This window comes from Plectropomus leopardus, chromosome 23 (genome assembly GCF_008729295.1).
Source record: "Plectropomus leopardus isolate mb chromosome 23, YSFRI_Pleo_2.0, whole genome shotgun sequence".
NCBI lineage: Eukaryota > Metazoa > Chordata > Actinopteri > Perciformes > Serranidae > Plectropomus > Plectropomus leopardus.
In genome coordinates this window covers 13,680,727-13,696,582 of record NC_056485.1, presented here as the reverse complement: position 1 = coordinate 13,696,582, position 15,856 = coordinate 13,680,727, and the positions used below count along the sequence as shown (strand labels likewise).

Sequence of the window (15,856 nt, the reverse complement as noted above, 5' to 3'; positions counted from 1 at the left end):
AAAGAAGGCATTGAGCAACTTAAGACCTGTGCCAAAAATGATCAAGAAATCAGAAAAAAAAAAAGTACAAGAAAATGTACTAAAGATGAGTAAAATAAAAGCAAATAATGTGGAAGTATAAAAAAACAAAACCCAACTAAATTGCCTGAAGAAATGCTTACAAATGATAGTAATCTAAAATTTGTTAGTATGAAATTTTTTTTATTACTTTTTTATTATGAAAATACATATTTTTCTAGAATTTTCCCTTTGGCTTGTAAAAATTATTACTTGTGAAATGCTTCTGAACAAAGTGCAAGAAAAGTGATTCAGACATCAGAATGTCTGCTCTCTGGGTAAATTCAGCCTGTTAAACTGTGGTTTGTGGTTAGACATGTTTGCCAGAAATTAATCTCAGTAAATTTCTCTCACTTCCCAAGCTAAAAAATAAATGTTTCCACAGTCTTTCTTTAAAGTTTTCCTTTTTAGTTGGTTAGTCAGTTAATGACTGACGCCTGTGTTTGAAGTCGGTCTGCTGTGGCGAAGGTCTATTCTTTGATTTTTGTCTGAATAACAGTAACAGAAATATTACATTTTTAAGTAAACTTTAATTTGTAGTTTTGCGTGAGATATCTGGCTTGTAAGTTAACCTGCAACTAAACCTTCATGAGTCTGTCATCCCTACTTTCTTTCTCCTTCTTGTTTCAACTTTCAGTCGCCTTCACATCCTTCCTTGCCTGCATTGATTCCTACAATCTTTCTCTTCTGTCGATTTCTCCTACCTTCCATCTTTCCCTAAATAGTCCCCATATTTCATCCCTCCTGCATCCCTCTTTGCATCAATCTCTGCCTAATCTAACAGTCTTTTGCCGTTCCCTTGCAACTGTCCTCCCCATCTTCATTCTTTACCGTTATTTTTTTCTCCTCCTTGTCTTCCTCCATCCTTCTCTCCTGATCTCTCTCACTCTTCCTCCATCCCTCCATCTCTCTGTGTTCTGACTTCAGTGCCAGTCCATATGGTGACTGCTGGGATACAACCTGCTCGGCGCTGCAGAAACCTGGCCTGGCACACACCACCCCAGTGTGTGTGTGTGTGTGTGTGTCGTATCCTGTTCTGGCCCTCAGATTCTCTTCTGTGTGTGTGTATGTTTGTGTGTGTGTGTGTGTGTGTTTGTGAGTGAAAGAGCAGGAGATCAGCTTTGCTCTTCTCCCCCGTGACTTCAATTTCCAGCCCCGCCTCTCTAAACACATGATTCATACCATAACAACACACACACACACACACACACCGAGCACGAGCATGTGTGTCAGTGTGTGTAGAGGTGCGTGGCTCACTCCCATGACCGTCTGCTCTCTGACTCTGCAGTACAGTAATCCATCATTTTTGGCAGAGAGACGTTAAGGACAGTGTGTGAGGACAGTGAGTGTGGTGTATGCAGTGGTGGATGAAATATTTGGTAAAGTACATATACTACACTGTGAAAATACAAGTAAAAGTGCTCATTGTGCAGTATAATGTTGGCTGTCAGAGTTGGTGTACTATTATAGTTGATGTTTTTGGATAAATATTACCGCTGCATTAATGTGTAGCATTGCACAGCTGTAGATATTTAACCCCAAGGGACTTTTGTTAAGCTTATTTTATGTGTTTTTCTATTCTTCATTTTTTGATAATTTTAGTTGCGATCATGCATATGGTATACGTTTTAGTAAGATTGTGTATTTTTGTCTAATTGTGGAACTTCCAGCTCAGCTTGTACAATAAGTTTAAAATGTACCAATGTAAACAAAACTGTGACCTCCGTACTTTTAAGTGCAAAAAATGTCCTTTTCAAACCAAAATTTTTGATCCCACAGCCATAAAAGCATAAAAACATGCATTGTGTTATTTCCTGGCGTCATCCTGGGCTTTGACGTTGGAATTTGTAATTTTTAATTTTTTCCCACCTGATGATGTCATTTTTACCATATTTGGCATATGGGGAAAATATGTGTGTTATTTCCACAAGGTGAACTGTCACAGTCAATGTTGCTGCAAATCATCGACACATCCCAGGCTGTGATCATTAAAAAGAAAAAAATCAACTTTGCATGAAAAATAAAAGAAATAATTCATTTTTTCATTTAAAACCATAGTGAATATTTTATATTTATGATAAGGACTGATTTTAATTTAAAAAATTAATGTATAATGTTTATTATTGCTTTGTTTAGCTTCATTAATTTACCACAACATCTCCTTGTTGTAGGGTTCAAATAATTACCACGTTGGTTGTTTCGTCTTGTAATGGCAGTGGGCGGAGCAACATAATGAGTATCTGAGGTACAAATGATGATGGTTATGGTGAACTTTGACCTTGACATGACTCGAGGCGGCAGCGTAAACAGATCTGTGTGTGAGTAATAAAGTACTTTTAGACTTTGTGGTTTATTAACAAATCAAAAGTGGCAGCGTCGTCCTCGTTTTTTATCGGCCTGGGACCAGTTCTTGTAAACAAATAAGTGTATGCACGCACCCACACACACACACACACCCACACACACACACACACACACACACACACACACACAAACGCACAAACACTGTCTTTGAACATTTGAAATATGAGACGCCAGACTCATGCTTTGCTCTGGTCCTGCTCTGCATCCCCTTGTGAGCGGAGCAACAATCACATTTGATTCACACACACACACACACACACACACACAGTGCACAGTCACACTGAGGCTTTGAAGTGCATTTGGCTGGATGGCGAGAAAAGCAAAAGAAATGTGAGCTGCAGAGGAAATATAGAGAAAAAAATTCACTCAGAGAAGACCAATATGCTGAATTATCTTAAAGAGGATTAAACACAGAGCAGGAAGGCGGTGCACACCGACGGAGAAACAGAGAAAACAACAGGCGTCCGCTCACTGTAAATGTTTCGATTTAATGCATTTATCCTGCACAGGTTTTGCACAGTTCTCCATCTGCTACAGACATCACACCAGAGGCTTGTTATCAGCTTGTGTTCAAATGTAACAGTCCAAAATTATTATCTGGAGAGTCCATTTCAGATTTAGCCAAAAAAATCACAACAGGTCTTCACTGTTTGACATCAAGGTCATGCGTATTGAAGTCCTAAATATTAAACGTGTTTTCAAACGTGTGATTGGCCTGTGAGTATATCAGGGGTGAGCTTTCGATAGATTCCCTACAAGCGCCAAAACTTCTTTTTCATGTGGGTTGCCAATATCTCAGATTTCAGGGAGGTGTGACAGCCTGATTCTACAAATGTGAATATTTTGTTTTTAGCCAAAAGCTGGACTTGAGGCAAACAGACCCCAGTGACTTAAGTGATGATGGACTGTCGTGTTAAATATGGAAGCCCATTTCTGCCAATGTGATGAAAAAAAGTCATTATAATGAAAAAAAACTTTCCCAAAAATAGTGACTTTATATTTCAAAAGTAATGACAAACTATTCTTGCTTATGTATTTTGAAAAAGCTTTTAATTATTTTAAGAATCTAAGTAGTTATTTTCACATTAGTCATTACTTACAGAAGTGACTCATCATTTGGAGATAAGACGTTATTTTGAGATACTAAGTTATTATTTCGAGAAAAGAAGTTTTTTATAATAGGTCTTGGTTTTGAGAAACTATCATATTTTCAAATACAAAGTGATTTTGTGATACTGTGTCATTATTTAAATTTTTATAAAACTATTCACTCCCTCCAACTCATTTTGGGACATGAAATACTTACGTTTGTTTACTGAATATGTCCGCTGGGCATTCAGGTGTTGTTTTTCTTGCCTATATTTTATTTTATTCCCCTATTTTTTTGGCATCTCCAAAATAAATTTCTAGCTAATCTAAATTTGAAATACTTTTGGATTATTTTGAGAAAGCTTCTCATTATTTTTTATGGTACGTAGAGTTTTGTCGTCATTAGTCATTATTTTGTGATACCATGTCGTGATTCTGAGAAAGTTGCTCCATATTATGAGGTACTAAATGATTACTTTGAGATTCTGACTCAATATTTTGAGGTAAGTTTCATTATTTTGAGAAACAAAGTCATAGTTTTGAGAAAGTTTTTTCTCATAATGACTTAAAGGAACTTATTTTCTTCATCACTCTGGCAGAAATGGGCTTCCATAGGAGTATGTAGAGTATATATGACTGAGTAGTGATACTAGTTGGACGGAGGGAGAGGAAGGGAGTTGCAGTAATGGAGGTAAATTTGGGGCGTGTGCGAGTACAAAAAAAGTGGGCTGAGCTGCTGAAACAATGAACTCAGTCATCTGAGGAGGGGGAGGACGGAGGGAGTTGGAGGGAGGGAGAGGGAGTGGGTGAGGACAGCTGTTTCTAATCAATTGCTTCCATGTGATTGACTGCCCGACTGACAGACTGTCGGCTGATTGGCTCGTTGACAGCGGAGGTCGGGGGGCAAAGGCGGGCTATGGACATCATCATCATCATCATCTGATTGATTGAACAAGCTAGTGAGTTAATTGACTGAGTTGACTTGTAGGTCGTCATGGCAACTGATTGGCTAGGTGACAACACTGATGTGATTAGTGGAACTCTGTGTGTGTGTGTGTGTGTGTGTGTGTGTGTGTGAATGATGTAATGTGGCCACTCCCTCTCTCTGCTCTCTGTGCACATAGCAGTTTATATCAACATCTTTGCTTGGCACACACACACACACACACACACACACACACACACACACACACGATCTCCTCTTCTGTCTCTCATAAGTTTCTCATGTTGATGTTTTCAATTGTGTCAATAAAAGGCAGTTTATGTTGAAATTCCTTCTCTTTCTCTCTCTCCATCCCCCTCTCCGTAAGACAGACACAGACTGCATGAACAAAAACATTTAGGTAGGCCAAGTTCACGTCTGGGAGGGGTTGCTAAAGGGGGCCCAGGGGGCGCTCTGAGGACCAGATGTGCTTTTTTTAGGGGGAGAGGAGGGGGTACGCTCACGAGCCTCAAGAACAGGAACGGGGGAGTTTTCACGAGGCTCCTGAGAAAGTGGAGAGTCCTGGAAAGTGTTGTAGAAGAGTGAAGTGAAACGTCATTGTGCAGTAAATCCAGCTCGAGCTGCAGGAGCAGATCTGTGCAGCTGGAATCAAATAATCGAGCATTAGCTGACAAGGATAGGGGCGATGGTTGTCCCACATTGATTAAGAGGATGAAAATTAAATAAATGATGAGAGGGTTTAAATTCATAAGACAGACATCCTCAATAGGTTGATAAATCTGAGGTGTTGCACGATGACTAATGCAACACTTTTTTAAAAAACTTTTTTTCTCAAGAATTCTCTCCAAACTTCTTCTGGTGAAATATTGGACACAGTTTTAACTCCTCAGGACTTTTAGAGAAAGAAAATTTATCCGACAAACAGCTCACAGACATGCCGAATTTCATCAACCAAACAGGTGTCACCTACTGAATCAATGTTGCAAACAGTGAGAAAGGTCAAAGGTCAGAGCTGTTTAAAACTCCACATTGTGTTAAAAATGAGAGATATTGAGCAGGTTTTGTTTGCAGCAGGTCAATAGATTTCTAATCTATATCCTGATGGGTATTGTTCTTACAAGACAAACAAGCTGTTCACAACAAAAGCTTTAAAATGAACCTCATAGAAAATCAGTAACTTTGTCTTGACATGTAATTGTGACATTTTGGCTCAATATGTGCAAGAACGCAGTGACAAGACGCGTTGATTCAAGATTTAACCCAAACCTTAACGAAAACATACATTTTCAGAATTGTTTTTGATGGAGAGGCACATAAGAGTTAGATCAGAAAACCAACTTTGGCGTTTTGTAGAAAGAAATCCCAAATAATGGAGTGAGATGTGTCATTTTTTGCAAATTTTGTCAATATCTTATCTACAGTTTCTGCCATATGTTGAACAAAAGTTACAATAAACAGGGCAATGGACAAATGTATAGTGTTGATAAATTGTTAAATGCATATGCATATGAAAACAGAAGAAGTGGATGTATCAGTTTTGCTTGTTTTCTAAGAATTAAAGGACGGATATCATATTTAAACTGACAAATGGACAAACTTTATGGACCACAAACAGAGGGAAGTCAAAGTTTCCTCATAACCACATGGTTGGAATTGCAAAATTATGGGTGATTCATTCCAAATAAAAAATATGCCATGCATGAACACAAAAACATGAGGCTGAAAAAGGTCTTCAAAACATATTAAAACAATGATTAAATGAATCAGAGCTAGCATTAGATTCTTGAAATCTCATTTTGGAATTAAACTCTTAATGCGTGCGTCATTTCTCATGAGAGGAGGTGAACAGAGGACACATTATAACTGAGATTTACTGCAGAGGATGTGAGCGGCTGGCTGGGGAGAAACAGTTGTGAAGAAACGAGGAATAAAACAGCTCCAGAGAGAAAAGATGGAGCTTCTCCACCCTTCTTCTTCTCCGCAGAGTCCAGGGGGGCCACGTCAAGGCTCCTGCAGAAACGTGAGGTCTTAAAGACACACTCTGACCACGTCTGTCATGGTAGTTTCTCTTCCCTGCACACTTGTTGTCACTTTGTGGGGAGGAAGAAGAATCCTCTCTGAGAAGTTGGTTATGTTGGTTGACCGGAGACATTTGGCTCGGAGCTGGGTCTGTGTTCAGGGACTACAGAGAGAGCAGGAGAGAGACGCAGTGAAATCTGATCATAATCTTGTGACTGTGTTATGCAATGTATCTGTGGTCCTTCTGAAGTTGAGGAAAGGGAAAATCACAGCACATGAAAACAATGACATGAGCAAAGATCCAGCTAATAGGTGTTGGTTTGCAATTTGGGAATGGTAACGACAAAACTGCTTGAATTTAGCAGGGAAATTAGTTAAATGTCAGCTTGTTATCTGCTTATCCAGTTGTGAGTCTGAAGACAAATTATCCAAGTGTGCAAGTTTTCTGTTTGAGTACCTTAAGTTTTAACTACTAAACTTGCATGAATGAAACTGTACATGCATTGTTTTTTTTTACTAACCCAATCGTATGTTTTCCTTTTTCACAGCTGTGTCGAAATACTCCAGCAGGGCCGGCCATGAGAGGGTAAAAAGAGGAAAGCTTCCAGGGGCCCAGCTGCCAAGGGGACCCATGGAGGCCCACAAAAATCATGTTCATTCTAAATGCAAGCCACGATTTTTTAACTGATGAAAACAACAAAAATAAACATTTTTATAACCCTTTGAATCCTAAACAAATCAGCTTGGTTTCTTTCAGAGTTCTGATACTTTGGGTCCCTGTGCAGTAATCTGTCCACGTAGACATCATGAAAATATTTGGCATGGGCTTGGATTGGAGGGACTACTGTTCTACAGTGTGAATGATTTTATTAGTGTGTTATGCTTAAAGCACTGCTGTCCCCATCATGTGGACAAGTGGCTGCGGTGGAGACCTGGACCTGTATTCAGTGTATAAGTAAGAGGTCATGTTGTCTCTAACAGGAATTTCGGCCTGCTGGTTCTTCTCATTTCCACGCCTAGTTGTTTAAATCGACCTTGTTTTTCTGTGTCATGACGCCTCCACTAACCTACTTGATAATGCTATTTATCTCTTTCCCTCTATTTCTTACTCCAGCGCTCTTTCTAACTTTATTTTTTTTTCTTAAATCTAATATTATTGGGGTGTAGAAGTCAAAAAACTTAACATATAGCACAACATAACAACAGTGTTGAGAACATACACAAAAACTGCAGCTTAATCCACGAAAAAAAAGTTTAAATAAATAATAGACGATATGGTCAAAAGTATGTGGACACCCATGTATTACACCCATGTGTGATTGTTGTACATCTCATTCCTGTGAGCATTAATCCACTCATTTGCACACAAAACTACATAAAAGTATTAGGACATTATCTCTCTCTTCTTCTGCTCATTTTCTTCCGTCACTGACACACTTGGCGCACACACGTGGGCGCGCACAGTTACGCGCAGCAGTGCATGAAGGACTCCTGAAGAGTTGCTCCATCCGCCGCCTCTCTCCATCTCCTCTCCATACTTTCTCCTCATCTTCATTCTCTTCTCTTCTTCCTCTCTCCAAACAGGTTTCCTCCTCTGGAAACACCGGGCTGTTGCGCCCCGTGTCGCCGCGTCAAGCCGGAAACAATAAGATATGATGCTGGGTTATTTTGCTTCAAAATAAAAGCACGTTGGTCCCTAAAAATATACCAATATGTTCAGACCAACACTCCAAAACTGTGATTAAAAACAATAAATGCTGTTTTGAATAATTCAAATTTTCCAAATTATTCATGACAATAAAAAACGTAAATGGCAAAAGGTTTCTTTAGTTTCCAGAAGCGATGGCGTAAATAAACCTGAAATATATCTTTAAACCTGGATACGTTTTTTTTGTAAATAGCAGCGAAAAGTTAATTTAATTTATTTTCAAAGTTAATTTTTGTTGCCTCAGCCTATTTACTGGTGGCAATTTGATTAAAATATCATGGATTCCCATGAGCCTTATTTATAGTCTATAGTCTTATATACTTTGTTAGTTTAGATCAGGAGTGCCCAACCAGTCGACCACGAGGGGTGTGGGAAAAAATGAAAAAAAAAAAAAAAAAGTTTTTTTGGGGTGTGGGGGTGTGTGTGTTATATTTTGTATTAAATGTACACTGCAGCCTCTCATGAGTCATTGCCTATGCATCAGTCTCTTAAACACGTTTTTTCTCTTTTTTTAAATATAAAAAAAAAAAGATTTAAAAAAAGTAAGTCACCTTTAACCTACGGTAGCGCGTGACACGCGTGACAGGAAGTTGACAGCTGTCAACAGTAGCTAGCAGCTAGCGAGCAGAGCGGTTACGCACTCCTAAATGTTAACATGGCTGAGGGGAAACGAGCCAAGACCTGCCATTTTCACCCTGAATGGGAGGAAGATTATTTTTTTTGTGTATTCCAATTCAAAGCCTGTTTGTCTGATCTGCAATGCAACGGTGGCGTTGGCAAAGAAAGGGAATCTGGATTTTAAAACGATACACGGGAGCTACGAGAGGGATTTCCCTGCAAAGACGCTTTTACGCTCCACAAAAGTGCGGGATTTGAAAGCACAGCTTGCAGCACGGCAGTCAATCTTCACCAAACCAAAGACCCAGAGTAAGGCCGCAACTGTTGCTTCCTTTCGCGTCAGTCACGTCCTTGCTAAACACAAGAAGCCATTCAAAGACGGCGATATTGTGAAGGAAGCCTTTCTCGACGCAGCGGATAGCCTTTTTGACGACTTTAAAAATAAAACAGAGATCGTGAAGGCCATTAAAGAAGTGCAACTCTCCCGCAATACTACTACACGGCGCTGTGAGGGAATAGCTGTGGATGTGGAGGAGCAGCTGAGGAAGGATATTGACGCGTGTGAGTGCTTTTCTCTCCAATTTGACGAGTCGACTGATTTGGTGGATGTGGCACAATTGTGTGTTTTCATCTGGATGGTTTTTGAAGACATGAGCGCCAAGGAAGAGCTACTCACCATTTTGCCATTAAAAACACCAATGTTTGAAATAATGAGGTAAACTTGTGCAAAAGTAATTAAAACAACAGAGGTGAGGATATTTTTAATGCTTTCATGGGATTTGTTACCGAGACAAAACTGCTGAAAACTCTTCAAGCTGATCTCCATCACAACTGATGGGGCGCCTGCTATGACCGGCTGCACCAGTGGGTTCATTGCACTGTGCAAAGAAAGTGAATCTTTCCCGGATATCCTGAATTATCATTGTATAATTCACCAGCAAGCGTTGTGTGGAAAGATTTGAAATATGAAAAAAGTGATAGATATGGCGATGAAGATTGTGTGTTCAGCAGAGAAGGCTTTTCCGTGCTCACTTGAGGAGAATGATGCTGAGCACACAGACCTGCTGCTTCACACGGATGTTAGGTGGTTAAGCAGAGGTACATTTTTGGCCAGATTTACGGAGCTGTTGCCTGAAATCAAGGACTTCCCGAAGCTTTCAAAACATGTGGATTACCATACAAAACTAGAGGACCACCAGTGGCTTTTAGATTCATTTCCCTCACTGATCTCACTGGCGAGCTCAATGAATTGAATTTAGAGCTGCAGGGTAAGGGTAAAGCTGTAATCAACGTGATGAGTTCAGTGTACACGTTTAAAAGCAAGCTACAGCTGATGTCAAGCAGGCTGCGGCGTGGTAACCTTTGCAACTTCCCTCACATGCAAGCAGAACTACAACGTCCAGGTAAAGGTGTGACACAGCTTGACAGTGCACGTTATGAGGAGCATGTTCAGAGCATCTCGTCAGAGTTTGAGAGGCGTTTTACTGACTTTGCATCCATCGAGCCTGTAGCCAGCTATATGTGTTATCCATTTGGTGCAAGTATTGATGTTGGTGACATTGCCGCCAAAGTCAAATCACTTTTCGACTTGGAAAGCTCCGCTTTGAGGATGAGATTCTGACATTGCAAAATGACATTGAGATCAAAGCCAGATCAACATCCGCTCAACCTGGAGAGCATGTGGTGTTCTGGAAACTACTGGTGGTGGAGAAGTATCCCAATCTCAGAAGATGTGCCTTGAACCTGACATCTCTTTTTGGATCAACTTATTTGTGTGAGTCTGCTTTCTCGCACATGAAAATCATCAAGTCCAAGTACAGATCAACAATGACTGATGACCACCTTGCAGCCTGCCTACGCCTTGCAACCAGCTCCTACAGTCCTGACTACGAGAAGCTAGCCTCCTCCTCCCAGTGCCAGGTCTCCCATTAAGGTAGGAAGTGATTTCCTTTTTTCAAACGCAGAGATATACCTGTTTTGTACCTGGTTTAATTTTCTGTTTGGTTCATATTAAGGTCAGTTATGGCTGTTGCTCATCATGGAGATTGGCGTGCGTGTGTGTGTGTGTGTGTGTGTGTGTGTGTGTGTGTGTGTGAGAGAGAGAGAGAGAGAGAGAGAGAGAGAGAGGGAGAGCGGGTTTGTGCTACAGCGCACTATGCAAACTGGCAACTGTGTGAGGGGAATTTGTCTGTGTGTGTGTGTTTGAGAGTTTTATGATGTGATGTCTAGTGGTTGTGTGACAACAAGAAAAAGTGTTGTGAGATTAGTTACTGCAGGCTGGAAACGATGTGTGTGAGTTTGCGATGTTGACGCTGGACTGGTAGATCTCGGGAGGTTGGCTACTTGAAAAAGTAGATCTTGGGTCAAAAAAGGTTGGGTACCTCTGGTGTAGATACTGAATAAACAATATTAAATATCATATAAAGGGGTTTATATAAAAAGCAGATAATACTAATAATAGTAATAATAATAATTATGACTTTATTAAGTATACAGAAAAAGGTCCATAGCATACTACATTAAAAACAGACAATGGCCTTGATACAAAAAATAAATACGATTAAAAACAAAACAGAAAATACACAATACTACATTTCATATAAAAGGGTTCATATAAAAAGCACAAAATTCAAGCAAACAGTTGCTTGAATCCATTGTGGCATCCTCTATTGTTTGGATTACTAGTTTAAAAACATGAATTCAGGTTTTGATTTTGAAAGTCCGTACCGGATGTTTTGACTGTTACACTCTGTTTAATTTGACACCAGTCATCACAGCAGCTGAGTCTCTCCACCGAAAAAAGGGAGAGAAAAGCTCGCTCGCAGTCAAAAACAATGAGGGCGCACGACGCGCAACTCGCTCCAAGCGTCTCCAACAGCGGCGGAGTTTTCCCTCCCGGAGGATTCATAGCATGCGTCCGTGCGCCAAACGCAGGGAGAAGGACCACAGGAATATAACTTGACTATCTGCGGAGTTTGTTATTTTTTTTTGGCGGGGGAGTAATCATGCCTTTTTGCAAACGGACGATACTTCCGAAGGATGTGTGCAAGCCCGACGGCAGGAGGCTGCTGCTGGAGGCGCGTCCGCGGCAGCAGGCGGAGGTTTTCGGGGACTTGGCGGACGTGTGCGGCTTCACCCTGTGCTCGGTGCTCCGGCAGCTCTCGGATCTGTCCCGGCACTCGGTGAGCATCCTGCAGGAGCTGGAGGGAGAGCTGGTGTCCGTGTGCCACCGGTCGGGCGCGCTGGAGGGCAGAGTGGTCCGGCTGCAGAGGCACGTCGCGGAGCTGGTCAGCAAGCCTCCACCAAGAAGTAAGAGGAATTTCAAAACGCACACACCTGGAGTCACTTTACACAGCTGCAGCTGGAGGGTTAAAGCAGCTTTTTGAGTCTGGTAGAGTCACTCAGTGGTGTCAAACTTTCTGATATCAGCCCCCAGATGTCAAGCTTTACTGGAGAGATTTGTGGTTTTGTTATTTCAGTCATGACTCACCATGAGTGCAAACAGTGTCACATGCAGGCTCCATCTTCAGATTTATTTAGGGTGTGAGTAAGTGAGAGGTTTATTATAGGAGAGTTTGTTATTGTCAGCTGGCTGAGATGTGTCCTGCCTTCAGTTGCTGCAGGAAATATCAGCATTTTACACTTAAAGCATAAAAAAAATATCCAAAAAGTGGTTGAATTCTGCTGGAAAAGTGTAGAAAACTTGAATTAATTGTCAATATGTGACTTTAAAGGGGATGGAGAGCATGTGAGGATGTCAATAATGGAGTTGAAGGTAATATTTTGTTACTGTTTTGCCGTTTTTAAACTCGTTGGTTCAACAGAGAGAAAATCTCTTTTTCTGACCAGTTTTAGCAGTGACTTTGTGTGGCTTTGGTTCGTGCATGTGCAGATTTACAAGATGCTCCTGAAGGCAGCAAGTTGTGGGCGTGCAGAGTGGAATGTGCACTCAGAGATGTCAGGCCTGTTTTGGAGTTTTGTCTCTCTACCTGTCAATTTGGCCCCCTTACCTTCACCTTTCCTCTAACTCCTGCTTTTCTGTGAATTTGTCTCTTTAATATCTGTGGACTTTATCGCACAGTTTTGGAGTCAGAGTGAGTTTGCAGTTCAAAGCACCAGAGTTGAGATTCAAGATGATGCTCAAGATAAAGTCAAACATGTTCTGCTTGTTGTTACTTCATTTGGATGTTTGAATGATGCATGTGCACTAAAATGATGTTTTCTCATTCTCCTGCTGACAGAGGAAAAGTTTCTCTGTACTAAATCTCAGTTTAATGCATGTACTGTATGAGCGGGATTTTCTGACATAGACACTAGTTTGGAAGGCAGTGTTCGTCCAGAGACATCTTGTGTCCAGCTGTTTGAAATGAACAAAATTTGCATGATCATGCTTTCTGTGGCTTTAAATAAGGGAGAAGTCGACTGTAACAAAATAATGAAACCTTTTTGTGGAAAAAAACACATCAGACTCAAATTATTATTCAAAATAGTTTTTATATGTCTTCAAACATAGAAAAGGAGATATTTAAATTGGACCGATGATGCGTTTTCTTATTTTCTGTCACATTTAGCCTGATGCAACGGTGTTGGATGTTCATAAACATGTCCAAAGTTTGAAATAATGAGGTAAACTTGTGCAAAAGTAATAACTGTTGGCACAAACCTCAGGCTGCAGGTTGCTCTGAATACTGTTTCCAAGGTTTTCGAGACAACCTGACGTCAATTCGTGACAGGTTTCTTTTTATGGTCAACTACTGCAAGTCATTATATTTCATAGCCTACACTGCTACATGTAGCAACAGGCTAACATCAAGGAATCCTGTTATTTTCATTGCAGACAGTAATTTTCCCTGATCTCAGATGATATTCCTGCTGAAATGCATGTCCAGCTGTGTTAGAAGCTTTTATTGGTGATTTTTTAATGAGAGAAAGTGACCTTATACTCAGTTTGAGCCATTTCCCGGCTGCAAGTATACACTGCTACTTGTAGCTACGTGCTAACGTTAGGGAAAAATGCAATTTTTCTTGCTGATGTTGTTAATTTCTCCCTGATTTCAGTTTGAAATCCTGTTGGAACATGACTAGTTGTGTTTTGAAGCTTTTATTGATTATTGTTTATTTTAGAAAGTGCTGCTATTTTCCGATGCTGGCATATCCATGACTGCTTTGACCAGGTAAACACTGGCCAATCAGAGCAAACTGAGAGTGAAAACAGGGGTTCCAGCACACACAGTGTGAGAAAATTAAATGTGAAGATTAAAGCATTTAAATATGGTCTCGTAGAAATCTTTAAAACAAAAATAAACCTGAAAATGAGTATAATAGGTCCCCTTTAAATTTGTTTAAGTTTCTGCTGACCAAGTCATTTTCTGGCACATTTTAGGATTCAAAATCAATCTGTTTTGGGGTAAGAAATGTCTGTCAGACATTAAACAAACACTAACTTTTGGATTTACAGACTGTATTGTTTGTTATTATTATTGTAAAACTACAGATTTTATGTTGTCTTTCCCTAACTTGTTGATATTTTTGTATTTTATGACTGTTGTACCAAATTGTTTCAGTTAGTGTTTTTTTTCAGATCTTATTGCATTTTTTGAGACGATTTAATTCAAGTGTTGATCCTTAAATGGAGAAGTCAGTGCCGTGACCTGAAGTTGTAGAAATTGAGGTGTTATAAAATTTATAATCAACTTTATCAGAACAATGCTGTGCTTTCAAAGGCAGTCTTCAACGGGAGGCAGCGTTTTTCAGTCATCCATCTCAGAGTTTTTACGGCTTGTCTCCAGAGAAACTTCCACTAAATCAGAAGCTTGTGGTCTTTCTGACACTTTGAATGGACTTCTGGTTTTGGTTGCTTTCATACATGTGGCTTTCTGTGTGCAGGTCACCACGTAGTCGACAGTAGAGTCACTATTTTAAGCATTCAAGGATCCTGCAAGAATCTCACAATAACAGTCAATGATTTACAATGGCCTTGTGATACATTATTTTACCTTACAATACAACACAATCAATACTGATCCATATAACATCAATACACAACAATACTCAGTGATGTTTTTTTGCAGCTTTGTCTCATTTTAGAGTGGATTTGCCCTTTAACTCTCCGCTTATATTGACACTTGTTCTGATGTAGCTGAGCTCACCAGGATGCATGTACCTCTAGCTGACAACAGCTCAGGTGATGCTGCCCAAATGCATGATGGGAGATTGGCACTGTAGCCTCCAGCCTGTTTTTGACTCTGCAAAGTTTGCACATAATTTTTGTCTTTGTTTGCGTTACAGCTCAAAAGTGAGCGAACGAACAAGGTGAGCCGACTGTGAAGGAAAGTTTATGAGGCTGTCAACAGTGTGTGTGTGTGAGTAGTTTGAGTGTGTGTGGTGTGTGTGTGTGTATATGTGTGTTAGAGCATGTACAGTATGATAAGAGAGAAAGTCCCTCTAAACACAGACCAGATGTAGAGCTGGAAAGAGGAGAGGAAGAAAGATAAAACAAAACGCAGCTCGTCTTAAAGGTTACTTTACTGGGAGGAACTCACCCATGTTAGCCTGTGGTGTGTTTGTGTGTGTGTGTGTGTGTGTGTGTGTGTGTTAAGAGAAGGATCGAGAAGAGGAATTTCTGTACATGTGATCATCTGTATTAGATGCAAAACTCCTCACTCTCCTCCTCACTTTTTCTAAATTCTGTGTGGGTTCTTTCTGTATCACTCACATGTGGGCAGAGGCACATGGCTAAACAATCAATAGAGCCGTCCACGAGCCTTCATTTCTCATCATCATCCTCTGTTTTGCCTCCTACTGTCTCAGCAAATATGGAAGACATTGATCTAACTTTCAGCAAAAGAATAACAAGGATTAAAGATTTGAGTTTTCCTCTAAACTCCAGTTTCCACTCTGCAAACACTTTTGCTTTACTTGTTGTTGCCTTGAGGTAACTGAAGGTCTTTTTGACCCTCACAGCCGCCTGTTTATGAATATTATACTTTAACACAACACACAGACACCATACAATATTATTCTTTACAGAATTAGATATTTCCGAAACCGAGAATGAT

At 40.2% G+C, this 15,856-nt stretch overlaps 1 protein-coding gene across 1 annotated transcript in view; it reads left to right on the top strand.

The window, feature by feature from the left end:
• Positions 1-11,797: 11,797 nt before the first annotated feature.
• nhsl2 (NHS-like 2) overlaps positions 11,798-15,856 on the top strand; it is a 153,084-nt gene continuing 149,025 nt past the window's right edge. The window contains 1 exon segment of the mRNA XM_042512606.1: positions 11,798-12,107. Coding sequence (XP_042368540.1) covers positions 11,804-12,107 — 304 coding nt within the window. The 5' untranslated portion in view covers positions 11,798-11,803.